At 46.9% G+C, this 13,811-nt stretch overlaps 1 protein-coding gene across 1 annotated transcript in view; it reads right to left on the reverse strand.

Annotated features, from left to right (window-relative positions):
- Positions 1 to 7,152, reverse strand: part of shc1 (SHC (Src homology 2 domain containing) transforming protein 1) — a 16,960-nt gene extending 9,808 nt beyond the window's left edge. Inside the window, 6 exon segments of the mRNA XM_042105889.1 lie at positions 161 to 192; positions 543 to 593; positions 595 to 651; positions 653 to 817; positions 820 to 960; positions 962 to 7,152. Coding sequence (XP_041961823.1) covers positions 161 to 192; positions 543 to 593; positions 595 to 651; positions 653 to 817; positions 820 to 960; positions 962 to 1,120 — 605 coding nt within the window. The 5' untranslated portion in view covers positions 1,121 to 7,152.
- Between the last annotated feature and the right edge of the window lie 6,659 nt (positions 7,153 to 13,811).

Raw genomic sequence — 13,811 nt, forward strand, 5'->3', positions numbered from 1 at the left:
AGATCTCAAGCTGCGTGATCATTGTCTAGCATTAGTCTTTCATTTTTAGACTAATAACCAGTCAGAATAACAGCTGTCATTAGCCTTTCTGATAAAGCTGGGTTGAATGGAACACAACAGTAAGGCGTAGGAAAGAATTAATCCTCATATTCAATCAAACCTGCTCCAAATAAGTATGAGGAGGCCATCTTGCTAGAGAACATCAGGTGTTGTGAAAAAGGGCTCAAATGTCAAAAGGCTAAAATTAAACTGTGTTATCTACAGTATAAGGTGGAAAGTGGAGAGAGAGAGTTACACAGAAGACACATTAAAACATGCAGACATCAGTGTGGAAGTGCTTTCATACCTTATCCAATGTGTGTGTGTGTGTGTGTGTGGTGTGGAGGGGGGGGGGGGGGCATTTGTTGTTGTGGACTGTGTCCAATATTTAATTGTGTGAAATTAGTGGTTTGAGCATGTCTGATATTTGTAATAAAGGTGATTGTGTAAGCTTGTGTTTGTACAAGTGTGTGTGTGTGAGAGAGAAACAGAGAGATAGTTACCCTGACTGTGTAGGAGACGCCGGTGGAGCTGACCACGTTGTCGGCGTGCAAGCCAGCCACGCTGCGGCTTGTTGACGAAGGATCCGTGGCGCGTCCATTCGTCGCCCCCCCAGCTGACCACCCTCCACGCGCACGCGCCGCGACGCTCCACCCAGCCGGTTCATGTCCTGCGGAGAGTGGGCCGTTAGCAGGGGCAGCGCCGGGAGAGGAGCCAGGGGGGCCAGGGGGAGACCCGACACCACCACCGCCGGCTCCCCCCCTCCTCCACCCTCGGCGCCTGGGCCTCCCCGGAGCCCGGCCTGCTGGAGCCCCGGAGGCCAGGGAGCAGGCCAGCCGAGACGCCCAGGCGCAGGGCCCCCATCCTGGGGAAGAAGGAGCAGAGCGTGGTGGGGCTGCTCTCGGCTGGGGGCAGGATGGGGGGTGAGGGAGGAGGACGAGAGCGAGGGGGGGGATACACGGAGGCCGTGAGCGGGGTCAGGGGGGCCGAGGGCGGACACGAGGGGGGGGTTGCTCTCGTCCGTCGAGCTCAGGGACTCGCTCCGGAAGGGGCTGTACTTGGTATTGGGGACCAGCTCCATGGACAGTGAACCCGACTGCTGTCTGAGAGCTGAGATGGAGTTTTGTTTAAATGCTATTCGATCAGTCTCCTGAAAGTCTCTTGGTCTGAACGGCACAAACAGCCTTTCTTCTCACTAAGTGTCCTGCAAGCCTCTCGGAACATTGATGTCTTCAGCATCATCAACAACGGGTTTTTTAAACAGTTTGTGCCCAAGTCAGTGTAGAGAGAAAAAGAAAACAAAAGATTATCAAACAAAAGAACACCGCAGGCAACGAAGAGACAGTGAAGGACAGAGCCACAGAGAGGTACAAAAAGAGAGAATAACAAAGAAGTGCAAACGGATTGTTAAGTGCTGCTCCAACTCAGACTACTGAAGTAGTTATGGGAAGAGAAGAAGGCAGAGCCTGCATAGTAATACAACTACAGCACCACTTCCACTGATGATTGTCTGTCAGGGAAAAAAAACCTCAACATGTATGCATTCACTATTCACTGTGTGTGTGTGTGTGTGTGTGTGTGTGTGTGTGCGCATGTATATATGTGTGTGTGTATATGGGTAGAGCTATACTCTAGTGGTTCCTGTCGGACAGCATCCCATAAAAAAGCCTATTAGTCACAGAGAGCCAGGGAGAGGAGCCATGCACTGAACAGACGATCAATACAGCAAGAGAGAATGAAGAGAGAGAGAGAGAGAGGAGAGAGAGAGAGAGAGAGAGAGAGAGAGAGAGAGAGAGAGAGAGAGAGAGAAGAGAGATAAGGATAAGGATAAGGATAAGAGCTAAGACTCAACTAAATGTATCTGAGAGCTTACAGCAGCAGACAAGAGCTCATTCTGGAAGAGGACCTCAGAACAGACTCACAGTAGTACCCGCGCAGCTGAACTGTTCTCGGGATTTAAAAGCTGCAGCGGGTCACTGTGGCTCCACACCAACCGCGACAGTCCAGTGCCCAGCAGCTCCGGTCTGACTCACTTGCACGATAGGACCGGCGCTCTCAAAGTCCACTTTCATCCCTCTCAAGTTCTCTATGACGCAGCATCAATCCACCGACACACGCTGCTGCAAGACATGGCACACACGAACACATGCGAAACAGCCCACACACTCACTAGTGAGCCGAGAGTTTTGACCGCTCAAACAACGCTCTAGATCTCGCAAGTTCCTGTCTGCCTCTCCTCTCCCTACCTCCTAGCCCACACATGCCTCCTCTATCAGTCTCCTCTCCCTACCTCCTAGCCCACACACGCCTGCTCGGTCAGTCTCCTCTCCCTACCTCCTAGCCCACACACGCCTGCTCGGTCAGTCTCCTCTCCCTACCTCCTAGCCCACACACGCCTCCTCGGTCAGTCCCCTCTCCCTCTTCCTCCAGACAGACTGCTGTCCACTGCCCAGTGCACGCTGCCTGTCTCTTCCTCGCTCCTCCTCCTCGTCCTGCCGGCGTTTCCAGATCACCTCCGGCTGCGTCTCGCCCCCTCCTCCTCCTCCCCTCTCGGCGCTCCCCTCCCCTCCCTTGCGCTCCTGGAAGCCGTCGCGGAGCTGCCACACGATGCACTTCTCCAGACGCCGGCGCGCCTCCTCCTCCCTGGCCAGCTGGCGTTGGCGCTCCTTCTCCCTCTCCAGCACCTCCTCGCGCTTCTTCCACACGATCTCGTGCTCACCCTCACCCACACCCACGCCTACGCCCCCTCCCTCTTCTACCTTGCCGTTCTCCAGACCTGCTCCTTTTCTTTTTTTTTTTTCTTCTTGTGTTTTTATAAAAAGGACTTTATCGCTCACTTGCGCTCACAGTAGCTCAAGCCATTTTCCCGAAACCAAATGTAATTCTCCAGTGTACAGATGAAAGAGCTAAAGAATATATATAGCTAAATAAATGCAAACACTGATAAATACATCACAGTTTAAAAAAGAAGGCTGGTTAAGAGTAGAAGAAAGGAGTAAACCCTCTCTCTTGTGTCTAGTTAGTGCTCCATACAGTCTCTATGGCTGTGAGGATTATGGCTGTGCAGCTCAGGTTAAACTTGGTTGAATGCGGTGTCGTTCCGTGAACAACAACTAACCCAAGTAAACAGTAGATCAGAGAACGAAAAGGACTTCACGGTGGATTTGAACTAGAGCACCAAAAACAAAACTACCAACGTGCAACACTCAAACAGACCAACCTATCTCTCTGGGTTTAAGTGCGGAAACTTGAGAATATGATCTAATTTGAGTAAGACCAATGCTTGTGTGTGTTTCTGAGAGAGAGACACACACACACAGAGATGGAAAGATAGAGAGACAGGAGACAGGGATGGGGTGGAATCACCGGCTGTCCTGAGCAATGATGATGATGCTCCACAGGGCTGTTGTTTCCAAAGCTAATGAAACCTGATTGGCCCAATTTGTAGTCCCTTCCCAGGGATCCCTGAAGCGTGGACTGGTTAGGCGCGACTGAGATTAATCACACCCTTGTTACGGTAACACTTCACCCGTCTCCTTCAGACGCCCCAAACAAGCGTGCGCACGCGCACACACACACACACACACACACACACACACACACACACACACACACACACACACACACACACATATCTCCCACCTAGATACCTGAGAATGAATCTAGTCAGGACCTATATGAACGTCATACAAATGAACACATGCCTGTCTCATAAGACAAATTCTGCCCTATACGGCATCCCACAAAAAACACCTCGACAGGCAAACATCAACTTTAATATGAGCTGTTGTCTGTCGTGTGTGTGTGGTGCACAAAACAGTCGAAGCGCATCGGACGTGTCTAACCCAGTGTTCAGGGGCAGAAAATGACCAATGGGGAAAATAAATCACAGGGACTTTTCTTTTTAAAAATGTTTTTCAGACTCCTGCTATGAAACGAGTCCAATGGGTCAAATGCCACAGCAGGCAGAGACTGATGCTTGAGAACGTCTTAATGTCACCATCTACTTCTTTTAAAGCTTGAATGGACTGTATAGTATTAGACAGCTGAAGGATACAAAGGTCATCGCTCAAATTTGACTATGCAGCAGAGGGTGCGTGTCCCCCCCCCACACACGGATACTCCTCCTGATGGACTGAGCTTGAGTGGCAGGATGCTTAAGTCATCAGGACTGCATCACCCCCCCCCCCCTCCCCACACACACACACACACCAGCACTGTGTCCAAGGATTCTGACTGCCGATCCAGACAACCAGGATCTGTGACCGTGCTGGGTGACTAAGCAGTCTGTGACCGATTCAAATCAACAATGAGGTCTCAAACAAAGACTTTAGTATCAAAAGGAACCAAATACATTCATACCAGAGAGCAAATAATCATTTGTGTATCTTGTATATAAAGTAAAAGTAAAGTGACTGGTATTTAGCCAACGCTTTTATCCAAAGCCTCACATATACACGGGGAATAGCATTACAAAAGGGACTGTGATATGATCAGTGAAGATGATATTACATGCCTCAAAGTGGATTCAGACACTAATGGTCTTTCACTGAGAGTTTAAAATAGCATAGCTGCTTATGCACCTTCTGCTTTGTGTCTGTGTGTGCACACAAAAGAAATTGCATCCCATTTCAACAGAAATGGTGGAATTGAAAAAGGGTGCGTGGAACAGGGGTGGAAACAATCTACACTACAGACGCTAACGCAAGATGGTACCTATGATGACAAAACTTGTCTCTGAGATTAAAGAGCACAGGGGAGAGAAACAAACAAACAAACAAACACATCTGGCGTAACTCAAGAAAACCTCAATTTATGAAGGAAAAAAAAAAAAAACTATAAACAGTGCTGTGGGGGTCATGTGTCCTGTGCCCCTAAAAAACAGTTGTTTTCCAAAGAAATTTTGACTAAGCTTGTCAAAGTTCTTGATCTACAGACAGAACTGTCACAAGCACTCCAGTTGTTAATGCAATGTGGGTTTAAATGCCAGGTCTTTAAAGTATCAGAGGTAATGATTGAGAGTAAGTGTCCTGATGCTAAGAAAAGTAAACTATTATCTGCCTATCTGAACCAGTTAACAGCAGACACCGGACGGTAGGCTACACCAGACAGTGTCAGTGCAGGTCACCTACATAGACTTTGTTCTGTGACGAGCACCAGTTCACACACCAACGTTCCAAGCACCAGTTGGAGAGCACCGCTGCATGAGCAGGTTAGCACGCAAAAAACACAGAACGGGTGAAGAAAGAGCACCAGTGTAAGTTATTAGGATTAAAGAGAGACCTGCTAATGGATTTGGTGTTCACTGTTCAGTTGTAGTGCATGGTTGGTGCAGCACAGTGAAGGTTAGAGTCCCTCTGAGGAGACCTGGAGCCTGAGTGTCCTACACTTTTGTAAAAGACAGAAACATGGTCACACACACATAGGCTGCACTTAAAACAAACACACACAACTGTGAATCTGAAAAGTCACACAATACAAAAGACTAATTCTGCTGCAGTGACTGAAGCAGCCATTATATTTCAGTAAGGTGAGGGGGAGAATAACACTATCATGTAATGCTGGGTCAACACCTGAATAGCCAAGGGGAGACAGAAATCTGTAGAAAAGGAAAATTGTAATGCTCCTTTCCAACCACTGGACTCCAGTCTCAGAGCAGTTTTGAAGGTTCACGACCACAGTGCTCCAGAGTCTAACCAGGCGACATTCTTAACCACGCAGGTATCCCTGGGTAACGCAGCACAGGGTACCGAGAGCACACGGGAGCAGCACCGGAACGTCCCGACAAAGGATAGAATTAGAAGTTCTCGCGCACCGTGTTGCTATGGTGACGAATTGAATTTAGGAAGGGGAATGCCGCTAGACAAAAATTTTGTCTCGAGCCCAAACACCAGATGACAGGGCTGACACAAAGAAACCCACTGCACCTTACAATGACTTTGCCCACATCACCTCACCGGCGTCGGGAGACGGCGCTTACGCCTGTCGGCAACAGAGACGGGTCAATGGCCGGCAGTGAACTCTGAGATTGGCAAACGTCGCGCCGGTAAAATAGCTCATCAATGTCGACATGCCACCATAGACAGCGCCAGACAGAAGCTAAAACACACTCCATTTTGCCTATTCAAATGAGAGCATTGTTGCCCTCAGTAACGCGTACAAATAAGCACTCTAACGTTATAGGCAAACAGAACATTTGCTGAAACTTGAGACTAAAAGTCTTCAGACACACAAAACATGTTAGCCTATAGGCCTAATCTAGTCCTGTGTGAAACAAACTAACGTAACATCAAAATAATGCTCATTGTCTGGGTTTCAGTTCTGTGCCTGTCTCACTGCACCACAGGATATGCAGCTTGCATAAAAAACCTGACAGTATGCGTGTTGCTCAGTCTCTGCATATAACATAGAACAGCTGATGCAAGATGCTCGGGCGAGTCTAGTTTCTGAGCGTCTAGTGTCTGAGTTTAGTTTCCCTCGAATGTTCAGATTTATTCCTGCAGCAAGGACCGAGACCAGGAACACAATGGGTAAAAGATTTACAGCGTGGTCGAAAACCTTTCCTCTTCTCAAGTTAATAACAGTGTCGTCTCAATTTCACTATAAGATATGGCATAAATACAAAATTACAATCTCAAAAGACACACTGAAAAACGCGATTGTCTCTACCATGCTATAAGAGAATCATTCTCTCTATTAGGCTAATGTTGCCTAAGTGCACGTCAATGTTTTTTGTTTGTTTTAAAGAAAGCCAGACAATCCTCTCCTTCTCTGTGTCTTCCTGTCCCCTCCCTGCAAAATAATAAGATGTGGTCTTCCTTTGACTCTTTGCTCCACTCCGTCGCTCTCTGTCACAAAGTCACGGCCGGACCCCTTTATTGTTCTCCCTTTCCTCCCGCGCTCCCGTCCTTCGTTTCCCCTTTCTCCTCCTTGGCGTCAGCGGCACGCGGCGAGCTAGTGCACGGCGATGCCGCTTTGTTTTCCTCTTTTCCTCCGCCCGCTGCTGCTGCTGTCGCTCATCCTCCTTTCGTGCTCCCGCTCTCTCCTCCGCACCTCACCGCTGGGTTCTGTGTGAGCGCGTGTGCGAGAACGCCAGATAAAGCCGTCTGTCCCTGTTTTTCCCCCTCCTCCCTCCCTTTCTCTCTTTCCTGTCTGCTTTTGCGCTGCCTGCCTCCAACCCCTCCACCACCCGTCTCTGGGAGCGTACACACACACACACACACACACACACACACACACACACACAGATGCGGCTGCTGATTTCCCTTTCTTCCTCCCTGCCCCCCCCCCCTCTTTTCCACTCCTTCCTTCCTTCCTTCCTTCCTCTCCCTCCCTCGGTCTCACACTGTCTTGCTCTGTCTCATGCTGTCGCTCACCCCTCTTCTCTTCTCTTTCTATGCAGTGTCAGTTGGTTAGGAGTGTGTTTGCATCCTTAACAACCTCTCTCCACCTCTATATAATTCACACATAGAACAGCGAGGAATACACAGGACATTGAAGAACACTCTTCGACAGCCTGTGGTATCCTGATAGACATCTAGTATAGGGAGTAAAGGCGAGAGAGGGAGAAGGAGAAAAAGTGCAAGAAATGCACTCTTTACTAACTCTCTCTCTCTTTCTCTCGCTGTCTCTGTCTGTTTGTCTCCCTCCCTCTCTCTTTGCTGTTGTCGGGAATCCAGGCCAGGCTCATTTAGCCCCCCGCGTATACGCAGTATACAGTAGCCAGCCGGACCTCCCTCAGGCACCTGACTCACAGATGGAGCTGTCTGATGCTGCACCAGACTCTTTAAGGTCACTTACACAAGCAGACAGCACACCAACGTGGTGCAAAGACTTGACCACACACACACACACACACACACACCTGGCAGAAAGAGACCCATTCAAGCATCAATCTCTCTGTAGCCTGGCCACAATGTGAAAGTAGTAGTGACTCGTGTGGACACATGAGCTGAATACTAGAGGATCTCACCCCCCCCCCCGTGCCCAAAGAAAACTACATCCCCCACAACACACTGCCGGGATGTCTCTGTGGAAGCCAGTGGCCTGTGAGTGAGTCACAGTGCGAGACTGAACCTTGGGAGATGGTGTCAGTTGCATCGCGCTCTTGTCCAGCTCAGATTTAAATGGAGTGGACAGGATATTAGCAGCCAATGAAGATGGAGCACAGCACAGGCACAGCTTCAGTCACCTCAGGGCACACAGCGCCAGCCAGTCACAGAGTACAGAGAGAGAGAGAGAGAGAGGAGAGAGAGAGAGAGAGAGAGAGAGAGAGAGAGAGAGAGAGAGAGAGAGAGAGAGAGAGAGAGAGAGAGACAAACAAAAAAGAAAGAGAGGAAAACACAGACAAAGAACATAAACAAATATACCCCCATCACAAAGGCTGACGACCACAAACACACTTCTTTTTATGTGTGGACACACACAATTACACACAAGCAAACACGCTTAAAACACAAACACAGTATGTCAAAAACATCTTTCAAAGATCCTTCAAAAAAAAAAAAAAAAGACTCATGTTTCTACAAAGACCAATAGCCTGCTCAGTACTCCAAACCCCTCTGTATTTATGTTCTGTCTGACTAGAGAACTCAGTTTTGGGTTTTATATTGGTTGAGAGCCAGAGGTTTGATCCAAAAAAATTTTTTAATGTGGGTATGGGTTGGTGCAACAATTTGCGTTGAAGGCCTTACAACCTAACAGTGGGTCGGGGCTGATTATGCATGGTTTTATATTTTGAATGCCAGCAGCAAAATAACATTTTCACAGAATGACAACAACAACAACAACACAAAACAACAATGGCAGAGAATCAGAGAGGCTCAGAAAGACCCACACGCCCTGAATGGAAACCCATCCACAGCAAGCAGAGGTGTGATGACAGGTGAGAGACAGAGACCCAGCCACCTGGAGAAGAACGTGACAAGGAGCCTCACCGAAACGGTGCTCAGCCAATCAAAAGGACCGATAGGACAGTGAGAAGGACCAACACCGACAGACACACAGTACAGAACAAAGAAGAGGCCAGTACACACATGCCGAAAACCCACAATGATTTTCACATAAGCCTTCACCTATCCCGTCACCAGTGTGTGTGTGCTTGAGTGTGTATGCGTTTTTGTGTGTGTGTGTGGGGGGGGGGGGCGGGGGGGGTCACCGAGGCTGCTCCTGCGGGCAGTAGACCAAGCGTGTCATGCTCGCTCATACACACTCTGACAGCAGAGGACGTGATTGTGTTTCCAACAGGAAGTATCTGACTCACACTCTCCCAGCTGACGCTCATGTTTAAGTGCAGACTGATGACCTACATATCCCCCACAGTCTTTTGTGTCTGTGTATGTGTATGTGTGTGTGTGTGTCTTTTATGGTTGGTCACCGCTGCTTCATCATCTGTGACTAATGTTTCTCATTAGTACTGAACTCAACTCAATGTCATCTTCCTCATCCTCATGCTTAGCAGGGTTAAGTGTTATAACACGATCACAACACCTTATGCAATCTCGAGAGAAAAAGATGAGGAGTCGTCCTGTCTGTTAATTATAATCTCTGTGATACCACCCCTCCTCCTTCCTCTCATGACAACTCCTACAGCAACTAAATCATTTGCAGACTTTGTTACTATTAGTAGATATTGCTACCACTGCTGTAAGAATCAAAACACAGACACCCAAAGCGTGTGTGAATGTGTGCGTGTGTCCTAGGCTGTGGGTAGAGAGTGATCGAGGAGTGCGTGGACTTTTTCCCTTTTTGGATCAAGCTTATTGGCATGTGTGTGTGTGTGTGTGTGTGTGTTGAGTGTTTTAGTGTGAAGACAGGAGCAGCCTGTGTGTCACGCAGAGGGAGGGAGGGATGGAGAGAAGGAGAACCCATCGGAAATCAGAACGGAAATCTTACCACATACTCCATCGGCCGAATCGCCCTCTGTTTGTCTCTTAACCCTAAAAACACCATAAGCGCACATTACCACACACGCGCACACACACACACACACACACACACACACACACACACACACACATACAGATATGCAGCCAATTGCAACAAGCATCTCATTATCTCTTCCCCCAATCATAGCCAATGAAATCAAGCTTTTCCCATGCATCACATCCCACTCGGCCAATTACAGTGGGCCTCCCATACTGCAGCAGGAGCTCAGGACAGAAGCAGCCATGTGACAGGCATGACACAGGTGTGTGCAGACACAGATGCTAAACCGTATCTCAGAGGCTGTTCATACATTTGATGAAAGAGCTTAAGTGTTTGAGTGAGTGTGTGTGTGTGTGAGAGAGAACGAGACAAATGGTCAGGCTCAGGCATACACAGAGGAATGAGTGGAATTAGAGAAGGGGAGGGTGTGTCCCAGCTTGCCCCTCTCTCTCTCTCTCACACACACACACACACATGTGCAGTCACATTCTTTTCCTGCCTCTTTCTCCCTCTGACACACATGCATGTACACACACACGCGCTTACAATAACTCTGTGATTGCAGCAGCTGCCCCATACTTTGAGAACCATCTTGTGCAACGCATTTCCCATGTCGGTTGCGCAACCTCTGTAATGATTAGATGGATTGTGGCTGTAAAGTTTCATATCCTTCAAACTTTCTGCTTGTGCCAGACTGTCGTTCCCCTCACAATAAGAACAGCAAACAAAACCACAGCCCCGGACAGTGGAGTGTTTGTTTTGGCCTTGCGTGTACGCGCCATGCATCACCACTGACATTCAGCCGTGCTCTGCTTTTGCAGCCCACTGTGCGGCCCAAGACGAGAGAAAAAAGAAAAGAAATAAAAGGCAGCCTTCAGATGATGACCTTTTCTGTCTGCTCTCTGTGGTTAAAAGCAAAGATATGTTGCCTCGAGAGTGTCAACATAAAACACATTGATGTAGTATGGACTAGATGCTTACAGAGAACAGTCATCACAGACAGAAAGGGAACACTGGTCCTCTGTTGGCAGTAACTGTATGAGCTGAATATTCGAGAATTATGTGCAAGTTACCCAAGTCCCTCAGTTCAATGGCTCCAGATATAAGATTAAGGGAACTTGCAACATCATGGTGTACAGTACATGCTGCAATCTGCAACTTTGCGGAAAAGCATTTGAACGTGCAGCTCGAGCCTCTGAGAGCCATAACCTACCACACAACCGCCGCATGGCTGAGCAAACTGGCCTTTGTGTGTGTGACCATGCCTGCTTTATTACAAAACAACTCGGCTTGACCACCGATTGAATGACTATCTCACTCTCTCAAACTTACGTTTTTGGCCTGTCCTTATCTGTACGTATTGCATGTGTGCAGATTTATGCCAGGGTGTATGGCCATTGGCCAGTGTTAGAGGATACAGGTCATTATTACATAAGTTACACCATAAACCTCTTCCAAAGCAAAGGGAATATTTTGGTTTAGTTTTAAGTTAAAAACACAATTGATAACAAGCCAGTGCAAACTCTAACGCTCTTGCATTCAACTTGAAAGTTCAAGTACGGACTTTAATTAGAGCACTCCTGCTTCTTAGGGATCTGTCTATTTTACCGTTTAGGAGGACTTTAATTGGGAAACAGAGAAAAAGAGTTCGGCGGAGGTCCTGGACAAGGCAACCACAACATCAATATGGTACAATAGGGCTGCCCCAATGCCTGGGGGGTATTCCATCAACTTCGCTAAAGGCCAAACCTGGCTTATTTCGATAAGTCTCACTAATTTTAGTGAGAATTCCGTTCCATTAATGAGGTTAACGTGAATCCCAGCTTGGTAACTATGGGAATTTATGCCACAGAACTAACCTGCTCCGTAGCAGGTTAACTTTAAAGCTAAATTAAGCTGTGTTGCAAAAAAAACAATTAGTCGGAAAACGAGTCAAAAAAGATGGTTCCTTCAACCTGTGCTTTAGTCACCTGTAGCCTACAACTTCAAAAATAGAAGTAGGCCTAGAAAAGTTTTTTCAGACAGTGTCACCAAGCATGGATTTACGTTCATTTGCTCCAAAGAATTTATGAAGATTATGCGACTTAAAATGTTTTAACTTCACGTGCGTGTGGTTCTAGGGATCTTGCTACTCTACGTCATTTACGTTCTGTGGTGGTGTAACGTGCAGCGAGACGACACATCAAAGGAGTTACATTCTTGCGTGTTCACAGGTTCGCTTCCCATACGAAGTATTAAGGCTTCATAGCTTATCACCTTGATAATGACATTTTTAGTACTCTTTAATGAAAGACATATACTGTTGATAAAGGGTCATGCACATTTGGTAGGCTGTTCATTGACAGTAATATGCTTTGCAGTGGGCTATATTATATCTGATGCAAGCCAAAGGATAATTCTGTAGCCTGTAGGCCTATAGGCAGCTAATAATTAAAACTGCTTCATGTGTCGACGATTGTTCATGAATGTCAAATCAACTGTGTGCTACACAGATTAAATACTAGGCATAAATGACAAATTGAAAGCCATATTGCATTTCAGATCATTATATTTCAAACACTTTGGGACTTATGGGAGACAATACTATTATGTTGATACTAATTTATTTTATGACCACCTACACCTAGATAATAATTTGGAGTAAACTCTTTTACAGTAATCTAAGAACGTAGGCTATAGTATAGATAGTTTCGAATATCCATATGCCAAAATTGTTTTTAGTTTATACTATTTATTCATTCACTCGTTTTGTTCAAGCATAGACTGTATGACTATCAGTGAAGCTAATCAAACTCGCAATTTATTTCAAACCATTAGCATTGTTGTTTTAAATGTAGGCCTATGCTTTCATTATTATCCAATTTCTGTAGGCAACTATCTTTTTTTTTTCTCTCGATGTTAAATTTGACGACTTTCGATGAAAATCCTGTAGATGGCGCTTGCCAAATCGAACAGAAATCGTCTAGTATTGTCTTAATTTTACGACATATATCCTCTTTTCGTCAATCTACTGTTTTGGTCTACTGTTCTACCTTGTGCACGAGCAAAGATTAAGCTGAACTACACCTCGCTTGAATAAACGAGGCCAAGATGCTGCTAACTTGAGTTAATGGAACGGCTTCAGCCCCAAGTGAAAGTCTACGCTAGTTCAAGCCAGGCTATTTCTGTTAAGCGCTGCCTTCATTAGCGAGGTTGATGGAATACCCCCCTGCTATGGAGTTGTAGGAAATCCTCTATCTACTCTCTCTCAAACTGCCCATTAGATTAACATTAATTTAGACTGAGAGGCAGCTGACATGCGAGTTTTCTATTTTAAGTCTCACTCACTTCCCTCCCTCTCTCACTCACACAGTCCCTCGAAAATATGCCGTCGCTTTCATTCCATCTGACCAAGGCCAGCGCTCTCAGCTCAGTGTAGCCTCTCTTCATTCGCCTCCCCACACACACACACACAGTTGTTTTAGGAAGCCAACTGAGAAGTATGTGAGCGGAGAACTTGTCTCTTTTGTCATCATGTGTGTAAAACTTTTTTTGTTAATATTGGTAATGTACTGTAACCGTAGCTATTCAATTATCAGGACAAAAGTCCACATATTTCTGGGCACATTTCAAACAAATGAAGACAAACCTCACTTACGGACTGTAGCTTTAAGGAAGCAAGCCAAAGAGGTCCATGCTAGACATTCATTCTCTCACTGTGGCATGTGAAAGTAACACCCGACTCAGGCTCCTGTCATCTCAGCAGTGTTGCTGCAGTGTTGCTGCAGTGTTGCTGCAGCTTAGCACACCCCCCCCCCCCCCCTGCCCCCGATGCCAATTATTGACTTATGTCAGGGGTCGTGCCA

Source organism: Alosa sapidissima, chromosome 10 (genome assembly GCF_018492685.1).
Source record: "Alosa sapidissima isolate fAloSap1 chromosome 10, fAloSap1.pri, whole genome shotgun sequence".
NCBI lineage: Eukaryota > Metazoa > Chordata > Actinopteri > Clupeiformes > Clupeidae > Alosa > Alosa sapidissima.